At 39.6% G+C, this 17,877-nt stretch overlaps 1 protein-coding gene across 2 annotated transcripts in view; it reads right to left on the reverse strand.

Moving 5' to 3' along the window:
• Positions 1-17,877, reverse strand: part of LOC125457070 (uncharacterized) — a 97,462-nt gene that overhangs the window by 10,991 nt on the left and 68,594 nt on the right. Inside the window, exons 16-19 of one of the 2 annotated variants that reach the window (XM_059650321.1) lie at positions 16,308-16,417; positions 15,805-15,934; positions 12,935-13,074; positions 9,954-10,077 (exon numbers count right to left, since the gene is read on the reverse strand). In XM_059650321.1, coding sequence (XP_059506304.1) covers positions 9,954-10,077; positions 12,935-13,074; positions 15,805-15,934; positions 16,308-16,417 — 504 coding nt within the window. Of the gene's footprint in view, positions 1-9,953; positions 10,078-12,934; positions 13,075-15,804; positions 15,935-16,307; positions 16,418-17,877 lie in introns of those variants that run through there. The other variant, XR_009446558.1, reaches the window with a different exon arrangement.

The raw sequence follows: 17,877 nt of genomic DNA on the forward strand, positions 1-17,877 counted from the left end.
CCAAGGATTTCAGGGAAAGGACAGGAAAGTGGTTGTGAGGAGTGTCAAATCGGCCGTTGACCATTTAAATTGCAGCACAGGCTCAAGGGGGCTGGATGGCCTACTCCTTTTCCTATTTCTCTGGGCTTAAGTTACTTCCTGAAGCCTGATGGTAAAACCTAAGTGCTGCCACAACTGTCAAAATCAAAAGCACATTCACAGCCCAGGATGTCATCACTGAAAAGGATTATATCTTGGGTAAACATATCGTCCATTAATATTGTCTACTATAACTGTAGCGCTAGGCCAAATGCTAGCACTCTCATATTGTTTATACATGGATTTCTGCTGGAACCATCCAGGATGTTTTGGATAGATTCACTGCCACCATTCCTTCCTGTTTGTATCAGTCTAAGCTACAGAAACCAAGTGACAAAGGATTCCAAACAAACCGCACAACAGAAGATAGGTGCAGTCTTGATGACCAGCAAGTAGGTTTATAAGTTGATGTGCTAGTTAGTTACATTACATCTGAGAAATATGCTTGTCTCTTGTGAGACTATCAGGCTCAATTTAAGATTATATACGCAGTGTTGTTTTAGCTACAGGCTGCTAACTCTCAAAACAGTCACTGAAGCACAAAACAACCTTTGGTAAACACACCAAACTTGTTCAGCTCCTCACAGGAACAACTCTTTACACCCTAAACGGCAGATCTTATCTTATGATGATGGATAATGCCTTCAAGTACTGACTGTCTTACACATCATTTCTCCCTGGTTATTAAATTCTTTATGCAGTTGGTTCAAATATATTAAATGGGTTGATCACTGTCCCATCTCCTCTTAAATCTCTGACTTTATGAATGATTGATGCTTTGGTTGGATTGAAAGATGTAACATTAAACAACCAGTTATTGTTACACCTGAACCTTTGTAGATCTTTGATTTCACAGATATTCTTTACCAAGGAGGTCATCTGCTATTGATGTCACTGCTGAAAGCTTGTTTTGCATTGGATGATCACTAATTTCCTCAAATCATAATCAGAGGAAATAGTTGTGTTTCTGAAAGGCATAATATTCTTCTCTTGATATTACAGCGAGTTAGATTCATATTTGAATGTTGCATCATAGGCAGTAAAGCTGACTGGGCTGGTTTGGTACTGCCTTAAGCAGCTTAATTGACTGTAGAAGAGTCTCTGTAATTCCTGATGGCTGTGGATTCAAAAAAGACATTGAAAATTCTAGTGCAGCTGGAAGATTATATAATTCTTCTGAACCTCTGACCTCCTTGTGATGAAATGTCATATATCAAAAGGATTCATGTCAAGCAGTGTATTTACTTAGTTTCTGTGAACAATCTTCTGAGACCTATGAATTCCTCCTCTTGACTAATGTTACGTTGAGCACTGAAATTTGGCTTCTGAAGTGGGTGAGGTTCTTCACCATATTGTAGAATTTTAAGAACATTCCTGCACAGAAATGAGAAATGTTGGTTCCTAATGAACATTCACTTGTTCCATGTAGAATTGGTCTCTATATTGTAACAGCACTCAGATGACACTGATTTTCTTACACTATACAGTTGTCTATCAGAAAGTGTAAATGTAGAAACATAGAAAATAGGAGCAGTCTTACATTATTCAGACTGTTAAGTCTGCTCCACCATTCAATATGATTGTGGCTGATCATGCAACTCAGAACCCTATTCCCATTTTTTTCCCCATCCTTTCAGCCCTAAGAATTAGAATTCCTCCTTGAAAGCATACAATGTTTTGGTCTCAACAGCTTTGTCGTACAGCATTCCACAGGTTCATCAATCCCTGGATGAAGAGATTTCTGCTCATCTAGACAACCTACTTTGTATCCTTACTGTGTGATCCTGGTTCTGGACTCCCCACTCAGTGGGAACATCCTTCCTGTTTTTATGTTATCTAGTCTTGTTTGGAGTTTAGAGATTTCTATGAGATGCCCAGTCATTCTTCTAAACTCCAGTTAATATAGTCCTAACTGGTATAGTTTCTTTTCATACATCTATATACACCAACCATGAGTCTGTCTGATAAACCTTTGTTGCATTCCCTCCATAGCCAGAATATCCTTCCTCAGGTAAGGAGAACAAAACTGCACACAATACTCCAAATGTAATCTCATCAAGGTCCCATACAATTGCAGCTAAACATCCCTACTCCTGTACTCAAATCCTATCACTGTGAAGGTCAACATATCATTTGCCTTCTTCACTGCCCACTGTACCCGCATGCTTAGATTCAGCGACTGCTACAAGGTCTAATTGCACTTCCCCCCCGTCCCAATCTATCAGCATTCTGATAATAATCTGCTTTCCCGTTTTTGTTACCCAAAGTGGACTATGGTTTCACTCTCCCCAGCCAAGGGATTTTTGCAGCTGATACACTAACATTCAACCCAGTGTCAAGTTTGAAATTAGTCAGGCATTTTGTTCAGGTGAGTCATTTATTACACATAGGAAAGACTGATTCATATTTTCCGAAGACATATCTTCACATGGTAGGCATTCTAAGAAAGATTTGTCCTGATATTTTATGTTTTCTTCCAAAAGTGCTTGCCGTAATGTGTTAACATCATCATACACCTTAGCATTCTTAATTCTATAGTGCAACAGTTGTTTTTGACTCTTTCTTGTAAAATCTCTGCAAGTGTCCCATTTATTTACTTATATTGTATCAGTATAATACAGCTGAACATTATGAAAATTGCTATGTTTTTATAACTGTATACCTGGAACAGTAACCCCCAGCCTCAAAGGTTTTAAATATTTCCTTGTTGATCTGAGATGTGATGTTCTGTTGAAAGTTGATAAAGTTTGATGGAATTCTTGAGCTAGGTTGCCTTTCTATTCTTGTCATAGTTTTGTGCTGCTTTTGGGTTTCAGTTCCTAGTACCACCTGGACAATTCTTTTCAACACAAGATTGTCTTTTGCTTGTAATATATTTAGAGGAGAAATCCCAACGACAATTCTGTCTTGGCTTAGTTCTGGTTGTAATTTACAAGAGTCACAAAATTCCAGCAATTTGTGAAGCTTGATGAAGTTGTCAACAGGTCCCTCTGGAAGCTGTATTCTTTTAAAAAGTTCTGTTTATTTCACTATTCAATTGGCACTTAAAGTCAATGTGGAATGCTTTTATAATGTGAAAGATACCTACTTTGTCTCTTACTTTCTGTCATTTTAATACATGACCTACAATTAGACCTCTGAATAAAGAAAATGTTTTCTTGTTTTCTCTGGATTTCTTCTGTAATCCGGAAGAAATTCTGTATCCCATGGATTATCCCTTCTACACAGTTCAGATGAATTCCCTGTCTGAAGAATGGGTTTTTAAAGCTGTTTGGAAGTTTTAACTCCTTCTTCATAATACTATTTAATTGTTGTTGCCTCTCCTGTTTAATTTATTTACTTGAAAGCTGATGAAGGATTTAACAACATTGTTTGCGGATGTAGATAATTTTGAACAGCATGTTTAATCATACAATTACTTCATGTATGATAGATAATTCCTTCGAGTTTTTAAGAGTATGTTTTTGAATATTGCAATTATTTTTAATTGCTGCACCCTGAAGATGTATTGCAAATAAAGTGTTAGAATTAATATGTTTGTTTTTTTAAATAAAGGATCTTAACTTCTATATTCTTATTTTCTTTTCCCAGAAATGTCTTTACATAAATTAAAGTTGAAAAACTTCTGAACATTTCAGGGCTATCCTCCTATTTCTATAGAAGAAAAGCTATTTTCAGGCATTTAAATTGTGGAAATGCTCTAAAATGAAAAAGTGCTATACTTCTTATTTTCTCCCAAGTTGGAGGAAAGTCTTACTTCTTGCCATTTTACACTGAACTGTTCTTGTGTTTTGAATCAATAATTTCAGTTGAACAATAAAAAAATTTCGCAACATATTTTCAGTAAACTACTGCATTCAAATTTTCACTATACTTTGTTGGTTATAGAATGATAGAATCAGAGATGTTCATCATGGAAACAAACCCTTCAGTCCAACTTGCCTGTGCTGACCAGATATCCTAAATTAATCTAGTCCCATTTGCTAGTAATTGGCGTCTCTCCCTCTGAACCCCTCCTATTCATATACCCAGCCATATGCCTTTTCAATGTTTCAAATAAGGTACCTGCCTCCACGGCTTCCTCTGGCAGCTTCCCTCTGCATGAAAAAAGTTGTCCCTTAGGTCCTTTATCAATCTTTTCCCTCTCACCTTAAACTAATGCCCTCTAGTTTTGGACTCCTACTCCCCTACCCTGGGGTAAAGACCTTGACCACTTCCCCTATCCATGCCCTTCATGATTTTATAAACTTTTAGAAGGTCACCTGTCAGCCTCCAATGCTCCTGGGAAAATAGCTCCAGCCTATTCAGCCTCTCCCTACAACTCAAGCCCTCCAGCCCTGGCAATACCCTTGTAAATCTTTTTTGAACCTGTTCAAGTTTAACAACGTCTTTTCTATAGCAGGGAGACCAGAACTGAACAAAATATTCTAAAAGTGCCCTAACCAATGTCCTGTATAGCCACAACAGGACCTCTAAACACCTGTACTCAATGCACTGACCAATAAAGACAAGCATACAAAATGCCTTCTTCACCATCCTGTCTACTTGTGACTCTGCTTTCAAGGAACTATAAACCTACTCTAAGGTCTCTTTGATCAGCAACACTCCCTAGGACCTTACCCTTAACTGTATAAGTTCTCCTTGATTTTCCTTACTAAAATGTAGCACCTAACATTTATCTCTACCTATTTATACTGGTATTTTAATGATTTTCTTAATAAGTGCCTTTTTTTGCTAATTTTAACTATCTTAATAATGCTCATTTAATTTAGATAGTGACTTAAGCTTGCTGCCCAGCCTCAGTTTAGAATTTTTTTTAAAATCTAAAAATGCTCATCATTTCTCTCAGGAACTGAACTTACTTTGGGGTTCAAACATCTTCTGCTGTACCCAGAGTTTATAATTTGCATTTTTCCTGTTGCAGTTCTGGTGAGACTTTTCATGGCCTCCATAAGCTTTTTCAGTAGTTTTCACTATTTCTCGCTGTTTCTGTCTTCAACGAGCAGGCTTCATGCTTGTCTTTTTCTTCTACTCAAATGCCTGTGGCAGTTGCAAAACTTCATATTTTTCAGGTTAGCACTATCTGACCAAAATCCCCATTGCTGCTCACCATATTTTACAAGTATAGTTGAGTGAAGTCTTCAGATTCCACTCCTGCTGCGATTTGATAGATTCATTGCCACCAATCCTTGTTAATATCAGTCTGAGCTACTGATAGCAAATGAGAAGGATGCCACCATGAATTCTTCAGGAAAGACTGGGTTCAATATCGATGAATAATAACAATCTTTATTATATATTACTTAATAGCTAGAAATATTATAGCTGAAATATAAGACTGTCTCCTGACTCAACTTAAAACCTAGTAACGTCAAGTTGCCATAGTCCCAGAGGACCTTAAGGCTGCTCTCTCAGTAGAGAGAGATGATTGATGGTGATTTTAAGCTGAGGGTCACATGCCTCCAGCAAAGGATGAGGTTGAGAAAGTAGGATCTTCATGGTGATCTCGGCTGGTATGGGAATTGAACCTATGCTTTTGGCAACATTCAACTAATAAGACCCATTACATATTATTAATCTAATTCTATGTTGGAAACACCAAGAACAAGCAATAAAGCATGATATACTTAAGGTGAGCACATGTAGAACGTGCTAGAGTCAACCTCTGGTTATCTCCTCTGAGGAAGAACCTTTTGTATCCTGATGGACAAAGCTTATCAACTGATATCAATTAACTCCTTTAGATACTAGCTACGTCATAATGCAACAGTTGGGACTGTATCTCACTCACAGGAAAAGCAGTCACAGACATTGAATTTGATGGGTGTGAACTGTTAATGCTGGAAGCCAGAGACAGTGAGCAGATGAAGCAGTAAGAATTGGACACTATTGTAAAAAATATTCAATGATCTTGTTTGCTTGGGCAAAGTACAAAGCCAAATCCACAGCCTGAAGGCTGGCCTTGGAGTATTTAACCAGACTTACCTGGATGCTGAAGGAGCATGCTGGTACTGAACATGGGAAGAATGTTTGCTCAGGCCATTTACTGATGCCTCAGTCAGGTTCAGAGCCAAGGTGCTGTTAACGGACTGCCAACACTGATACATGAAGTTTCTCATATCAGTGAGCATGTAACATTGGACAGAGACCAGGAATGCCTTGACTATTCTTATCCTATTCTTGGCTAGCCATGGTCAGTTTATGCTCTTCCTTCTTCTTCATTATGATATATCTTTACAGTGAGTTATAACTTCTCAAACATTTGCCATTGTTGGTCAAGTATCCTTTCTGCCAAACCCATTTGCCAACCCACTGCAGCCACCCAACTGTACATCAATGATGTCATGGACGCTGCTTCCTGCTCTCATCCACAATTGGAAAAATTAATCTGCGCTCACCTTCACCTGGTCCATTTCTGTCTCTTTCTTAATTATCTGTTTCCATTTCTGGGGATAGGCTGTCCACCAATATCCAAGCTACCTTGACTACACAGCTTCACACTCTACTTTCTGCAATGATTCCATTTTCCCGGTTTCTCTCTCTCTATCACATCTGTTCTGATGATGATGTCTTCCATAGTGCTGCCTTTGTCATGATCTCCTTTCCCTTCAATCAACACCTATCCCTGACAGAGCCCTTGGCCCTTCAACATTTATCAAGTAAAAAGATGGGGTTCCCCTTGTCTTACTTTTCTATGCACCAGCCTCTGTATCCAAAGGATCATCCACTGCCATTCTGTGACTTCAAGCAAGATGCTAAAGCCAAACACATCTTCGCCTTTCCACCCTCGGGTGTCAACATTCCACAGGGTCTGTACCATCCGTGACACCCTGTTCCACAACTCCCTCATGGCATCTTCCCATGCAAATGAAGTAACGCTTTCCCTTTTATCACTACCCTCCTTAATGTCCAAGATCTCAAAGACACCCTCCAGGTGAATTAATAGTTTACTTGTTTACCTTTTTCAATTTAGTCTGCTGTGTTCACTGCTACAATGTAGTCACTTTAACATTGGTGGGACCAAAAACAAACTAGGCGGCCACTTTGCGGAACACCTCAGCTCCATTCATAAGTATGATCCTGACCTTCAAGTTACTTGCAATTTCAATACGCCATCTTGCTCTCATGCTAACACTTCAATGTTAGGCCTGTTACAGTGTTCCAGTAAAGCCCAATGTAATCTGGAAGAAGATAATCTTATTTGCACTTTACACCTTTCGTGACTCAACATTAAGTTCAACAAATTCAGACCATGAACACTGTCCTCCATTTTTATTATATCTCTTCCCCCTCAATGCCTTGTCTGCATGGTTTTGCTCTCAGAAAATGGTAAAATCAACCATTCGAACCATTTCCATCACTTCTCTACTCCCATTACCGCTCTCTTTGTCTTTTGCTCTGGGCACCCTGGCCATCTCTTCCCTATATTCCTCCTCCCTGATTTTTGTATTACATAAAACTCAGTTTTCCAGCCTCTTCAATTCCAAAGAAGAGTTATCTGGACTTGAAATGTTAATTCTGTTTCTCTCTCCACAGAAGCTGCCACACCTGTCCAGTTCCTATTGCTGTCAGAACCATTGGAGATCTCTGATTCTAACTTAGATCTGGGGCCTTTTTAGAAGGGTTCCAAATCCCAGGTAATTTCACCTGTTTCAATTTCCCAGGCTATTTCCATGGAGTCAACTGCATCAAGTCTTCCACGTGCTCCCATCATGCAACTCCAGTGTACATTTCCTGTTGCAAGATTTGGTAATCATCCACACTTAGTAGACCAGTTTTAAAAAAGTAAAGGCAGAGAAGGTCTGATTTATCCAACTTCAAAAGCAGGAGACAGCCACAATCTTTGGGAAACATTGTTTAATTCAGATGAAGAATTGGAAGTACAAAATTCTGAGGTAAGGTTTGGAAAAGCATGCAATAAATGCGAAATGACATCATTGTGGTAATGTACGATAATAAAGTGTGAAGCTGGATGAACACAGCAGGCCCAGCAGCATCTCAGGAGCACAAAAGCTGACGTTTCGGGCCTAGACCCTTCATCAGAGAGGGAGATGGGGTGAGGGTTCTGGAATAAATAGGGAGAGAGGGGGAGGCAGACCGAAGATAGAGAAAAGAGGATAGGTGGAGAAGAGAGTATAGGTGGGGAGGTAGTGGAGGGGAAGAGCTGGGCTGGTTGTGTGGTGCAGTGGGGGGGGGGGGAGGGGACGAACTGGGCTGGTTTTGGGATGCGGTGGGGGAAGGGGAGATTTTGAAGCTGGTGAAGTCCACATTGGTACCATTGGGCTGCAGGGTTCCCAAGCAGAATATGAGTTGCTGTTCCTACAACCTTCGGGTGGCATCATTGTGGCATTGCAGGAGGCCCATGATGGACATGTCATCTAAAGAATGGGAGGGGGAGTTAAAATGGTTCGCGACTGGGAGGTGCAGTTGTTTATTGCGAACCGAGCGGAGGTGTTCTGCAAAGCGGTCCCCAAGCCTCCGCTTGGTTTCCCCAATGTAGAGGAAGCCACACCGGGTACAATGGATACAGTATACTACAATGGCAGATGTGCAGGTGAGACTCTGCTTAATATGGAAAGTCATCTTGGGGCCTGGGATGGGGTGAGGGAGGAGGTGTAGGGGCAAGCGTAGCACTTCCTGCGGTTGCAGGGGAAGGTGCCGGGTGTGGTGGGGTTGGAGAGCAGTGTGGAGCAAACAAGGGAGTCACGGAGAGAGTGGTCTCTCCGGAAAGCAGACAAGGATGGGGATGGAAAAATGTCTTGGGTGGTGGGGTCGGATTGTAGATGGCGGAAGTGTCGGAGGATGATGCGTTGTATCCGGAGGTTGGTGGGGTGGTGTGTGAGAACGAGGGGGATCCTCTTTGGGCGGTTGTGGCGGGGGCGGCGTGTGAGGGATGTGTTGCAGGAAACGCGGTCAAGGGCGTTCTCGACCACAGTCGGGGGAAGTTGCGGTCCTTGAAGAACTTGGACATCTGGGATGTGTGGGAGTGGAATGCCTCATCCTGGGAGCAGATGCAGCGGAGGTGGAGGATTTGGGAATAGGGGATGGAATTTTTGCAGGAGGGTGGGTGGGAGGAGGTGTATTCTAGGTAGCTGTGGGAGTCGGTGGGCTTGAAATGGACATCCATTCCAAGCTGGTTGCCTGAGATGGAGACTGAGAGATCCAGGAAGGTGAGGGATGTGCTGGAGATGGCCCAGGTGAACTGAAGGTTGGGGTGGAAGGTGTTGGTGAAGTGGATGAACTGTTCGAGCTCCTCTGGGGAGCAAGAGGCTGCGCCGATACATTCATCAATGTACCGGAGGAAGAGGTGGGGTTTGGGGCCTGTGTAGGTGCGGAAGAGGGACTGTTCCATGTAACCTACAAAGAGGCAGGCATAGCTGGGGCCCATGCGGGTGCCCATGGCCACCCCCTTTGTCTGTAGGAAGTGGGAGGAGTCAAAAGAGAAGTTGTTGAGGGTGAGGACGAGTTCGGCTAGGCGGGTGAGAGTGTTGGTGGAGGGGGACTGGTCGGGCCTGCGGGACAGGAAGAAGCGGAGGGCCTTGAGGCCATCTGCATGCTGAATACAGGTGTATAGGGACTGGACGTCCATGGTGAAGATGAGGTGTTGGGGGCCAGGGAATTGGAAGTCCTGGAGTTCTATTTGGTTCATTAATTTTCATTAGTGCCATCCTTACCTGATCTGGATTATATGTGACTTTAGATCCACTGTAATGTGGGTGGCTCTTAACTGCTCTCTGAAAAGGCCTGCCAGGCCGCTCAGTCTGACAGTAGTTAGGGATGGACAATAAATGTTGGCCTTATCAGAATATGAGATACAGAGTCATGACACTGATGGTTCTCATATTGTTTTCAATTACAACAGCTTAATAACTTACATGTTCAAGTGGATGAAGTGAACCGATTGCCCTTCCTTTGCTGAATTCATTCCAATCAGTGATTTCAGAGCATTCCAAGAGAAATTGTCTTCCTCTGAAGTTGGCATGGTCATAGGCTACCCATCTAACAATAAACAGAAAACACATTATGAGGAATTGTAAACTGAGAGCTGGATTATTCATTTGCTTGATTTGTTTAATGGTAATACTGAATTCATTTCATGTTAGATGTTCCCTTGTATTATTGCCAATTTGTCAATGTGAATTTACTTCTCAAGAATGTTTGTCCCAAGGTGCACAGTAGAAGCATTTTAATTTGGCATTGATTTCAAATAAACATGCAATTGGAAGTTTATTCAGTTCCCTTGTGATCATTCCAGATTAAATAGTGGTTTACTTGCAATGAAATGGTTCAACTATTAGGTATTAGGACTGAGGTTCGTGAAGTTATATAAAAAAAATCCAGTTAGCTCAGTTGGCTGGATAGCTGGTTTGCAATGACAAGTGATACCAAAAGCATGAGTTCAATTCTGGTACAAGCTGAGGTTACAACAATCATTCCCTCTTCTCAACCTTGCCCCTTGCCTGAGGTGGATTATCCTCAGGTTAAATTCAGTCCAGTTGACTGCTGCTAATACGACAATGGTGACTTTATTACTACTTCCATATAATATTTCCCAGTTTGAATTTTAAATATACTACAAGTATGAAACAGAATTTTGATAGAACAAATATTTGTAAAACAGTTGATTTTTGTAAATTCACAAAGTTACATGTTAGTTATGTAAGAAGGCAAGGAGCAAAGTGTGCCTCTCTGCTGTGAAGAAGAGTCAACTAGACTCGAAACATTAGCTTGCTTTCTCTCCATGGACACTGTCTGACCCATTGTGATCTCCAGCATTTGTCATTTTCTGTGCCTTTAAGTTGATTTGTTGTTTTACATGTATCTTATAACATTTTTCATCCTTTCATTGCCATTTCTCCTTTTTTGGTTGCTGGTTCTAAACAGAAAAACCATCAACTTTTGACACAAATGCCACTTTTAACGTAAGAATTTAAATAGATACAGCAGAAAAGCAAGGGATGGGATTAATGTAAGTAGATCCATGTAAAAGAACTATTACCTCAATGCATATTGTTGAAAAAAGACACATGTTCTTGAAGCTTTTTGGCTTGCATTCATCAGAACAATTCATGTCAAGGCAGACAAATTTGCACTTAAATTTATAATGAGAGGTGAGTGCTGATTGGTTGGCAAGTGGTTGGTTGACCTGTTGCTACGGGGAACACACGAATTAACTGCCAGGCCCTGTATAAATTTTGAATCAGAAAAGTTGACTCTGATTGGTTGAGGTATTTTCTAAGAAATGAACCAGAGAAAGGCTGTCACCAACTTTGTTGAATTGAAAGAGGCTCACTGCGTTCCTGCAAAGAACATGACCCTGTGTGTTGCTTCCAGCACACGCCAAGTATGGCAAACAATAAGTCTGGCTGGCAGCCTTTAATTGGTAATCAGTGCAATTCTTCTCATACTCAGGATGAGTGCGACTCCAGTCATTGTTGAGTTTTCCGTCCCGATTCCAATCTAAGCAGGGACTGAAGATGAACTGAAAGTTCAAATACTGGGGGAGCATTGTACTTTTTGATGCAAAGGATGAGGCATTATAACAAGATTCCTCAACAGTAGTTGAAAGATCTCAGGGCAGAATTTGAATCACATATGGCAATGGAAGCTAAGAAATGACCAGTTAGTCTATCCACACTGTCCTGTACTGTGGTGATGTTACTATGCTACATCACGATCCACAGCTGCCCCTCATACTACAGCTATGCAATCTCCTGGAAGAGTGAAAGAATCTTACACCAGTTCAAGAAAAACTTGGGAAATGTGTGCTCAATTGCCAAACACAAAATGTTTATCACTTCATTGACTATTCTTTTGCTTCACTTCCTTCTTGTATTTTCATCATTGCATTTTACCGCTACAAAATTTGTGGCTTGTACTCTTTTAAAGGCTACCATTGATTAACTTCAGGTCCATTTCTACGTATCATCATTGAACTTTATCAAGGATGACACTTTAATAATTCAACCCACTTGTTATGGCCTTAAAATTTTCTATTTGGCTGTTAGATTAGATAAGAGAGCTCAACTAAATGAATTGTTAATTTCATTAACAGCTGTCCACTTATACATGACTGAAACAGTAATAAACAGATTGATTTACACAGAAAAGTAGTTGTGAGTTATAGTTATGAGCAAAAAGAAAACAATGTTTTTTCATTTTATAATTTTATCCATGTGTTATTTACAATCAATGTTCAAGGGGAAGATGTGCCTAAAGGAAATGTAGGGCCCAGAATTGGCTTATTGTAATTTTGCCCTAAATCCAATTTTTATCCAGTCCAAGCACAGCTCTACTCTGGGGTCATGAGATCAATAATTTTATCTGTATAAGCCTGTTTTACATTAGCCTGGTTTAGTTTAGTTCAAGGATGCATACGGAACTTGAAATTGCAGGAGCAAGAAATGGTAATTGGCTGTCAAGCCCATTTCATCCTGAGGCAATTCACATTCTTCTGAATACCTATTACCACCTCCTGTCTTTTTCTCTCTAATTTTTTAAGGATCATTGAATTCTCTCCTTTATTTCCCATAATAATAAAAAATCAAACAATGCTATGTTAGGCAGAGATGCTGCATTATTGGTACAGAGTTGCACTTGAGTTGAATGCTGCCTAAAGGAAACTGTAGATCTAAGTGAGCCAGCTTGTTCTTGGAATATGGCCTTAATTAATTTATCCTAGCAGTTCTGAAACCTCCAAATCCTTCCACTTCACAGATATCATGGCAGCTTTTTTTAATGGTATTAACTAACCCAGAATCAATTACATTCTCTGGGCTTCTTCAACCTAGTACAGAAATAAATATATTTTCTAAACAACAGAATATCAGACATTCAGTGATTTATGCCTACTTACATTCCACTGTTCACCTTGACTGATTTTGGCATTTGGTAAAAACCTTTGTCCTTCCAGTAATTACTGCCTCCTGTAAGAATCAGCTCTTGACCTTCAAATGAATAAAGGCTAAATAAGCTGATGGAAGGCATAGAAAAATCCTAAAACAAGAAATAACAACAGGATCACACAACAGATTTTTATTGTAAGCATACCCGATATCATTAAATAATAATACAGCTTTTCATAGTGACTAAGTAGAGATGCAGCATTGAGAAAGGTGAGATGGTGGAAGTCATGTCCTTCTTTTGCTTCTGATGCACCCTCTGCCTTCTCTCTCCTTCAAAACCCTCTCCATGTTTTCCGTCACCTTTTACTTGCCTATAGGCCTGCAGTCCCTTGTTGTTTCTAGGCCTCTGATGTGTCAATGCTTGGAGCTGCCAATGCTCATGGTGGCACTTGTAGTAAGGGAACTCTGAAAGGTAGGTAACATTTTGAAATAGCATTGAATCCATTCAATGGATTCCCATTGTCAGGGTCTTACAAGAGAATAGCCTTCAGTTCAAGGCTAATCAGGAATAGGCACCCAATGCTGCACTTGCCAATGATGCACATATCCCATTAAAGAAAAATATTAAAAGCTCTATATAAATATAAGTTGTTGACTTGCTGCTGCTTTCCTGCCACAATTGTAGTTGAAGATTGGTGGAGATTTTAAGCAGTTTCATAGCCTATATTCCCGTATAAAGATGGTGCCTGTGCATTTACCATGCTACCTGATCAGCTTATCCCATCCCATTGGTTTCACCTTCCACAGACTAAAAGGCAGGGTATTTTCAATGAAAAAACCAGCTAACTAAATGTTTCCAGAGGAATTGCTGGTCATTTCAGATCAAACTACATTCATTCTTTAGTGCTTGCGAATTCCTGATGTTCACATTTTAAATATGACCATAGTTGTTAGTTAGTGTAAGAATGGTGATACTCATGGGAAAAGGGAATTGGTTATTTGCTCATGGGGCGTGAATGCCCCTGGTAGGGGTGGCAATTAGAGTGCATCCTTAATTGCCCTTGAACTATGTGGTTTTTGGGACATTTCAGAGGGCATGTGAAAATTAACAACATTACTGTGGATCTGGAGTCACATGACCAGATAAGGATGACAGGTTTTCTTCATGAAGAGATTAGTCTTTACAACAGCTAGCAATGGTTACACGGTCTTATTCAGCCCCTATTAGTTAAAATCCAACTTCACTATCTACCATAGTGGGATTTGAACCTATATCCACAACGCATTAACCCAGCGTTAACTTACTAGTCGAATGACATTACATATGGTCATCATAATGCTAAGTGGAAAATCCAGGCTACTCATGATATTGGTCGTAGCAGAATTCTCAAGAATTTTGAGGTGCTGAATTAAATGCAAACTTTGTATTGCCACTATTAATGTACTATTAAACAATCAGTCATCATGCTATCAGTTAACCTGAGGATCAGTATTAGATAGGTTTTATTTTTGTCCCATTATGTCTTGACCGAGTTGTTGAATGTACGTTGTTGCTTAGTCTGCCTGTCTTTTTCATTATATCTTTACTGCTAATACTAACTAGTTCAATGGGCACTTGTACAAAATGTTGATAGCATTTATCAGCTGAACAATATTCTACTCAGCCATAACCACTAAGTGAAACATCATGCCTGCTAGACCTCCATTCATCCCAGTCTACTCTGTTGCTGCTGCTCTTGTTGGTTGTTTAAGGCTGAGGCACAAGTCCAAATGTCCACAGCACACTGATAAATATCTCACGTACTGACTAATCAAAGGAAAATATCCTTTAAAATGGAAAAGTTCTATTGTCTTTCAGAATTGGCCAAAGGCAATAAGGGGTAATTTAAATGTCATCTTGCACTTGCTACTGCAGAGGCTTGTAGAACTGATTTCAAGAGATAGTATGATAGGGAAAATAATCTCTGATTCATGCTACAAATCCACAGCCCCAAGTTTGGCATTTTGTGCATGCCACAAATTGATAATGTGTACATTCTGCAGCCCTGGAGACACGTGTAGAAAAGCAAGTACATAGGTTTTACACTAAAAGCTTAGAAGAATGAGATACCTAATATCTTGTGATACTTCTAAATTCATTTCTGGTAGTAAAACTATGAACAATTAATATTCTGAAAGTCTGAAAATCCAGAAGAGCAGTGCATTTAATGGGAAAGGTTCTGTAGAGGAAGTCGGACGCATTTGATGCTTAGCTATAATTGTTAACCTTGAAAAGCAAAACAAAAGGGACAAATTACACTAAAAGGGAGAGTAATTGGCTAACCTCATGACACCAGTTTGCAAACACTAATCACCTGGAAGAGGAATTGTTGGCTACCGACAGAAAATAGCTCTAAGGGGAGAATGTCCTGTGTGTTATGCCTAAGCAGTTTGATGGAATGGAACCAAGGGAATTGTGTAGTGACACAACTGCCTGATGAGTTCACTTAACACGAAATAAGAGAGAAAATACAGAAAGTTGCACATTAAGAAAATGAGACATGGGAGATGGTGAGCGTGAGAGTCATGACTTAAGCAAGCCGAAGCAGTTTAGCAGAAGGTGCCCATCTTGGATTGAAAAATCCATGTGCCTTACAGTGGTTTCAAAGGTATTTATAGAAGAAAAAGGGAAGTTGAAATAAAGGGTTTATGCTGTTGAGAGGGAACTTGAATTGCTTTCAAGAATGATTCAGAGGCAGTAGGTTGTTTTGCCTTCTCAGAAAGACGGGCGATATAATTTCAGGGATCCATAGCAGAATGATCAGTGGACAGTTAGGTTGATTGTAAGACAATTACACTGATGCAAATGTTGATTTGTACTCCAGAGATACCAAAAACTTACATTTCTGATGGGCTTCAGAGATTGAATTGGTTTGGCTGACAGACATCCCAAAGATTCAAGGTCTGGGTACTGTCCTTCCTCCAACACGTATTGGTGGCCCCTGTACTCTTTTTCATCGTACAAGACCCAGCTGGAAAGGCAAAAAAAAGAAAAAGCCTAAGTATATCACAAGATGCTTTCAGTTTACTTTGTTTTATATTGCAATGCTAATAACAATTTTGGAGATGTTGCTAATACTACAAATTTATGTAAAAAAAATTCTCTGGAAAACTGTTCTCTTATGTGTAGCAAAAACATAAACCTTTATAAACACATTGTCCCCTTGATTCTCCATTAAGAGGGCTTCAGAAAGCAATTGCACAAAACATGTATTAAGCATGCATTTTATCACCAAGTGGAAAATTATTTTAGAAAAGTAAGGTCAAAAATGGTTGATGCAGATTCCTAAAATTATGCATTTGTATAGACAGGTAATAATAAAGAAAATAATTTTGTACTCCTACCATCCTTGAAGAACTTTAAATGAATTTAGTTGTAAATTTGGTAAACTGGGTATTTCAGTTACAAATTCAACACTTTCTCCCTGAAAGTCCACTCCTTTGTATGCTTGGAGCTATAAAATAAATGATTAAGAATAGTTTTGTAACATTCTGAAATCTTTCCGTAACAGACATAAGCTTATTCATACATGGTATCGCTTTTGCCATTCACCTAGCATGTTGGTACATAAGGATATTAGTCTGTGATACCAACACAACTATAGCAGAAACAGATGCATAAGTAGAGTCACAACATGCATTTCCACTAATTCGGTGTCAGACCAATTGTATTCTATCTATAGGACATCTAGGATGTCTGTGAACAGGACATGCAACAGTGAGGCTCTTCAAGCCAACTCACTAATTCACACAGATTGCAAACCAGGAAGAATAGGAAACACATATTTAATTAATATGTGTTTATGAGATTAAGGCAGGTAGATAAGATACAAAGCCAAACACACACACACACAAATTAACATATATATGTATAAACTATATATGAGTATACATACTTTATACATACATTTAATATATATAATATATATTTATATAATTTTTAAAAAAATCTACGGCATTTATTTTCTTTTGGAGGAATAAGCACACTAAGCGCGTAGAATTTTCAGGCTCAGAGAGATTGTTCAAAAGTGGTTTTATAGTAATGTCTTTGGATTAGTAACCCAGAAGCCCAGGCTAATAATCAGAGACACGGATTGATATATTTTCATGGCATCTGGTGGAATTTCAATTCAATAAATGCATTATGGAATACAAGTCTTGGAACGCAGTCTTGGTAATGATGGCAATGAGTCTTTCACTGATTGTTGTAAAATCCATTTGGTTCACAAGCTTTCAGGGACAAAATTCTGCTCTCCTTTCCTGGTCAGGTCACCATGTGACTCTAGAACTGTAGTAATGTGAATAACTCTGAAATGTCACTCAGTTCAAGGTTAATTAGGGATGGGGCAACAAATGCTGCCCTTGCTACCAAAACCTACTTGCTGTTAGGACTAAGACTTTATCACTCAATAAACAATCAACTTATTCTTAAATGCAGCAACCCCAACCCAATCATTTGGTAAATATGTTCATAGAATTTCAGTAAATTATATTTTATCAATGAAGATTGTAATAGCATACAGAGGAACAACAGATCTCTGACACAACTTTTGGATTTCTTTGTGTATCAGTGCATGTGCAGATGTGTATCTGGGTCTGTGTGGAATGCTCCTTAAAGGGTGCAGACTTGATCGTCCAAATGGCCTCTTTCTGCACTGTAGGGATTCTATGATTGTAAGTTTTTATTTGCCATTTTTCATTCACTATGGGACATTTTGCTATGCCTTCTGTTCGTATTCATGTATTCAACACCAAATATTATTTTAACTAATTCATCCAAATGCCTGTACCTGATGACTTCTTCTTTTTACATATGTCTGTTAGAAGCTAGTAGCACTGGAACAGGTAGTGAACAGGAGCACAGGGATTGTTCATCTAAATCACACTTCAATGTGATGCTGCTGAAGAGCTATGG

The sequence above is a fragment of the Stegostoma tigrinum genome, chromosome 12 (genome assembly GCF_030684315.1).
Source record: "Stegostoma tigrinum isolate sSteTig4 chromosome 12, sSteTig4.hap1, whole genome shotgun sequence".
NCBI classification, from domain to species: domain Eukaryota; kingdom Metazoa; phylum Chordata; class Chondrichthyes; order Orectolobiformes; family Stegostomatidae; genus Stegostoma; species Stegostoma tigrinum.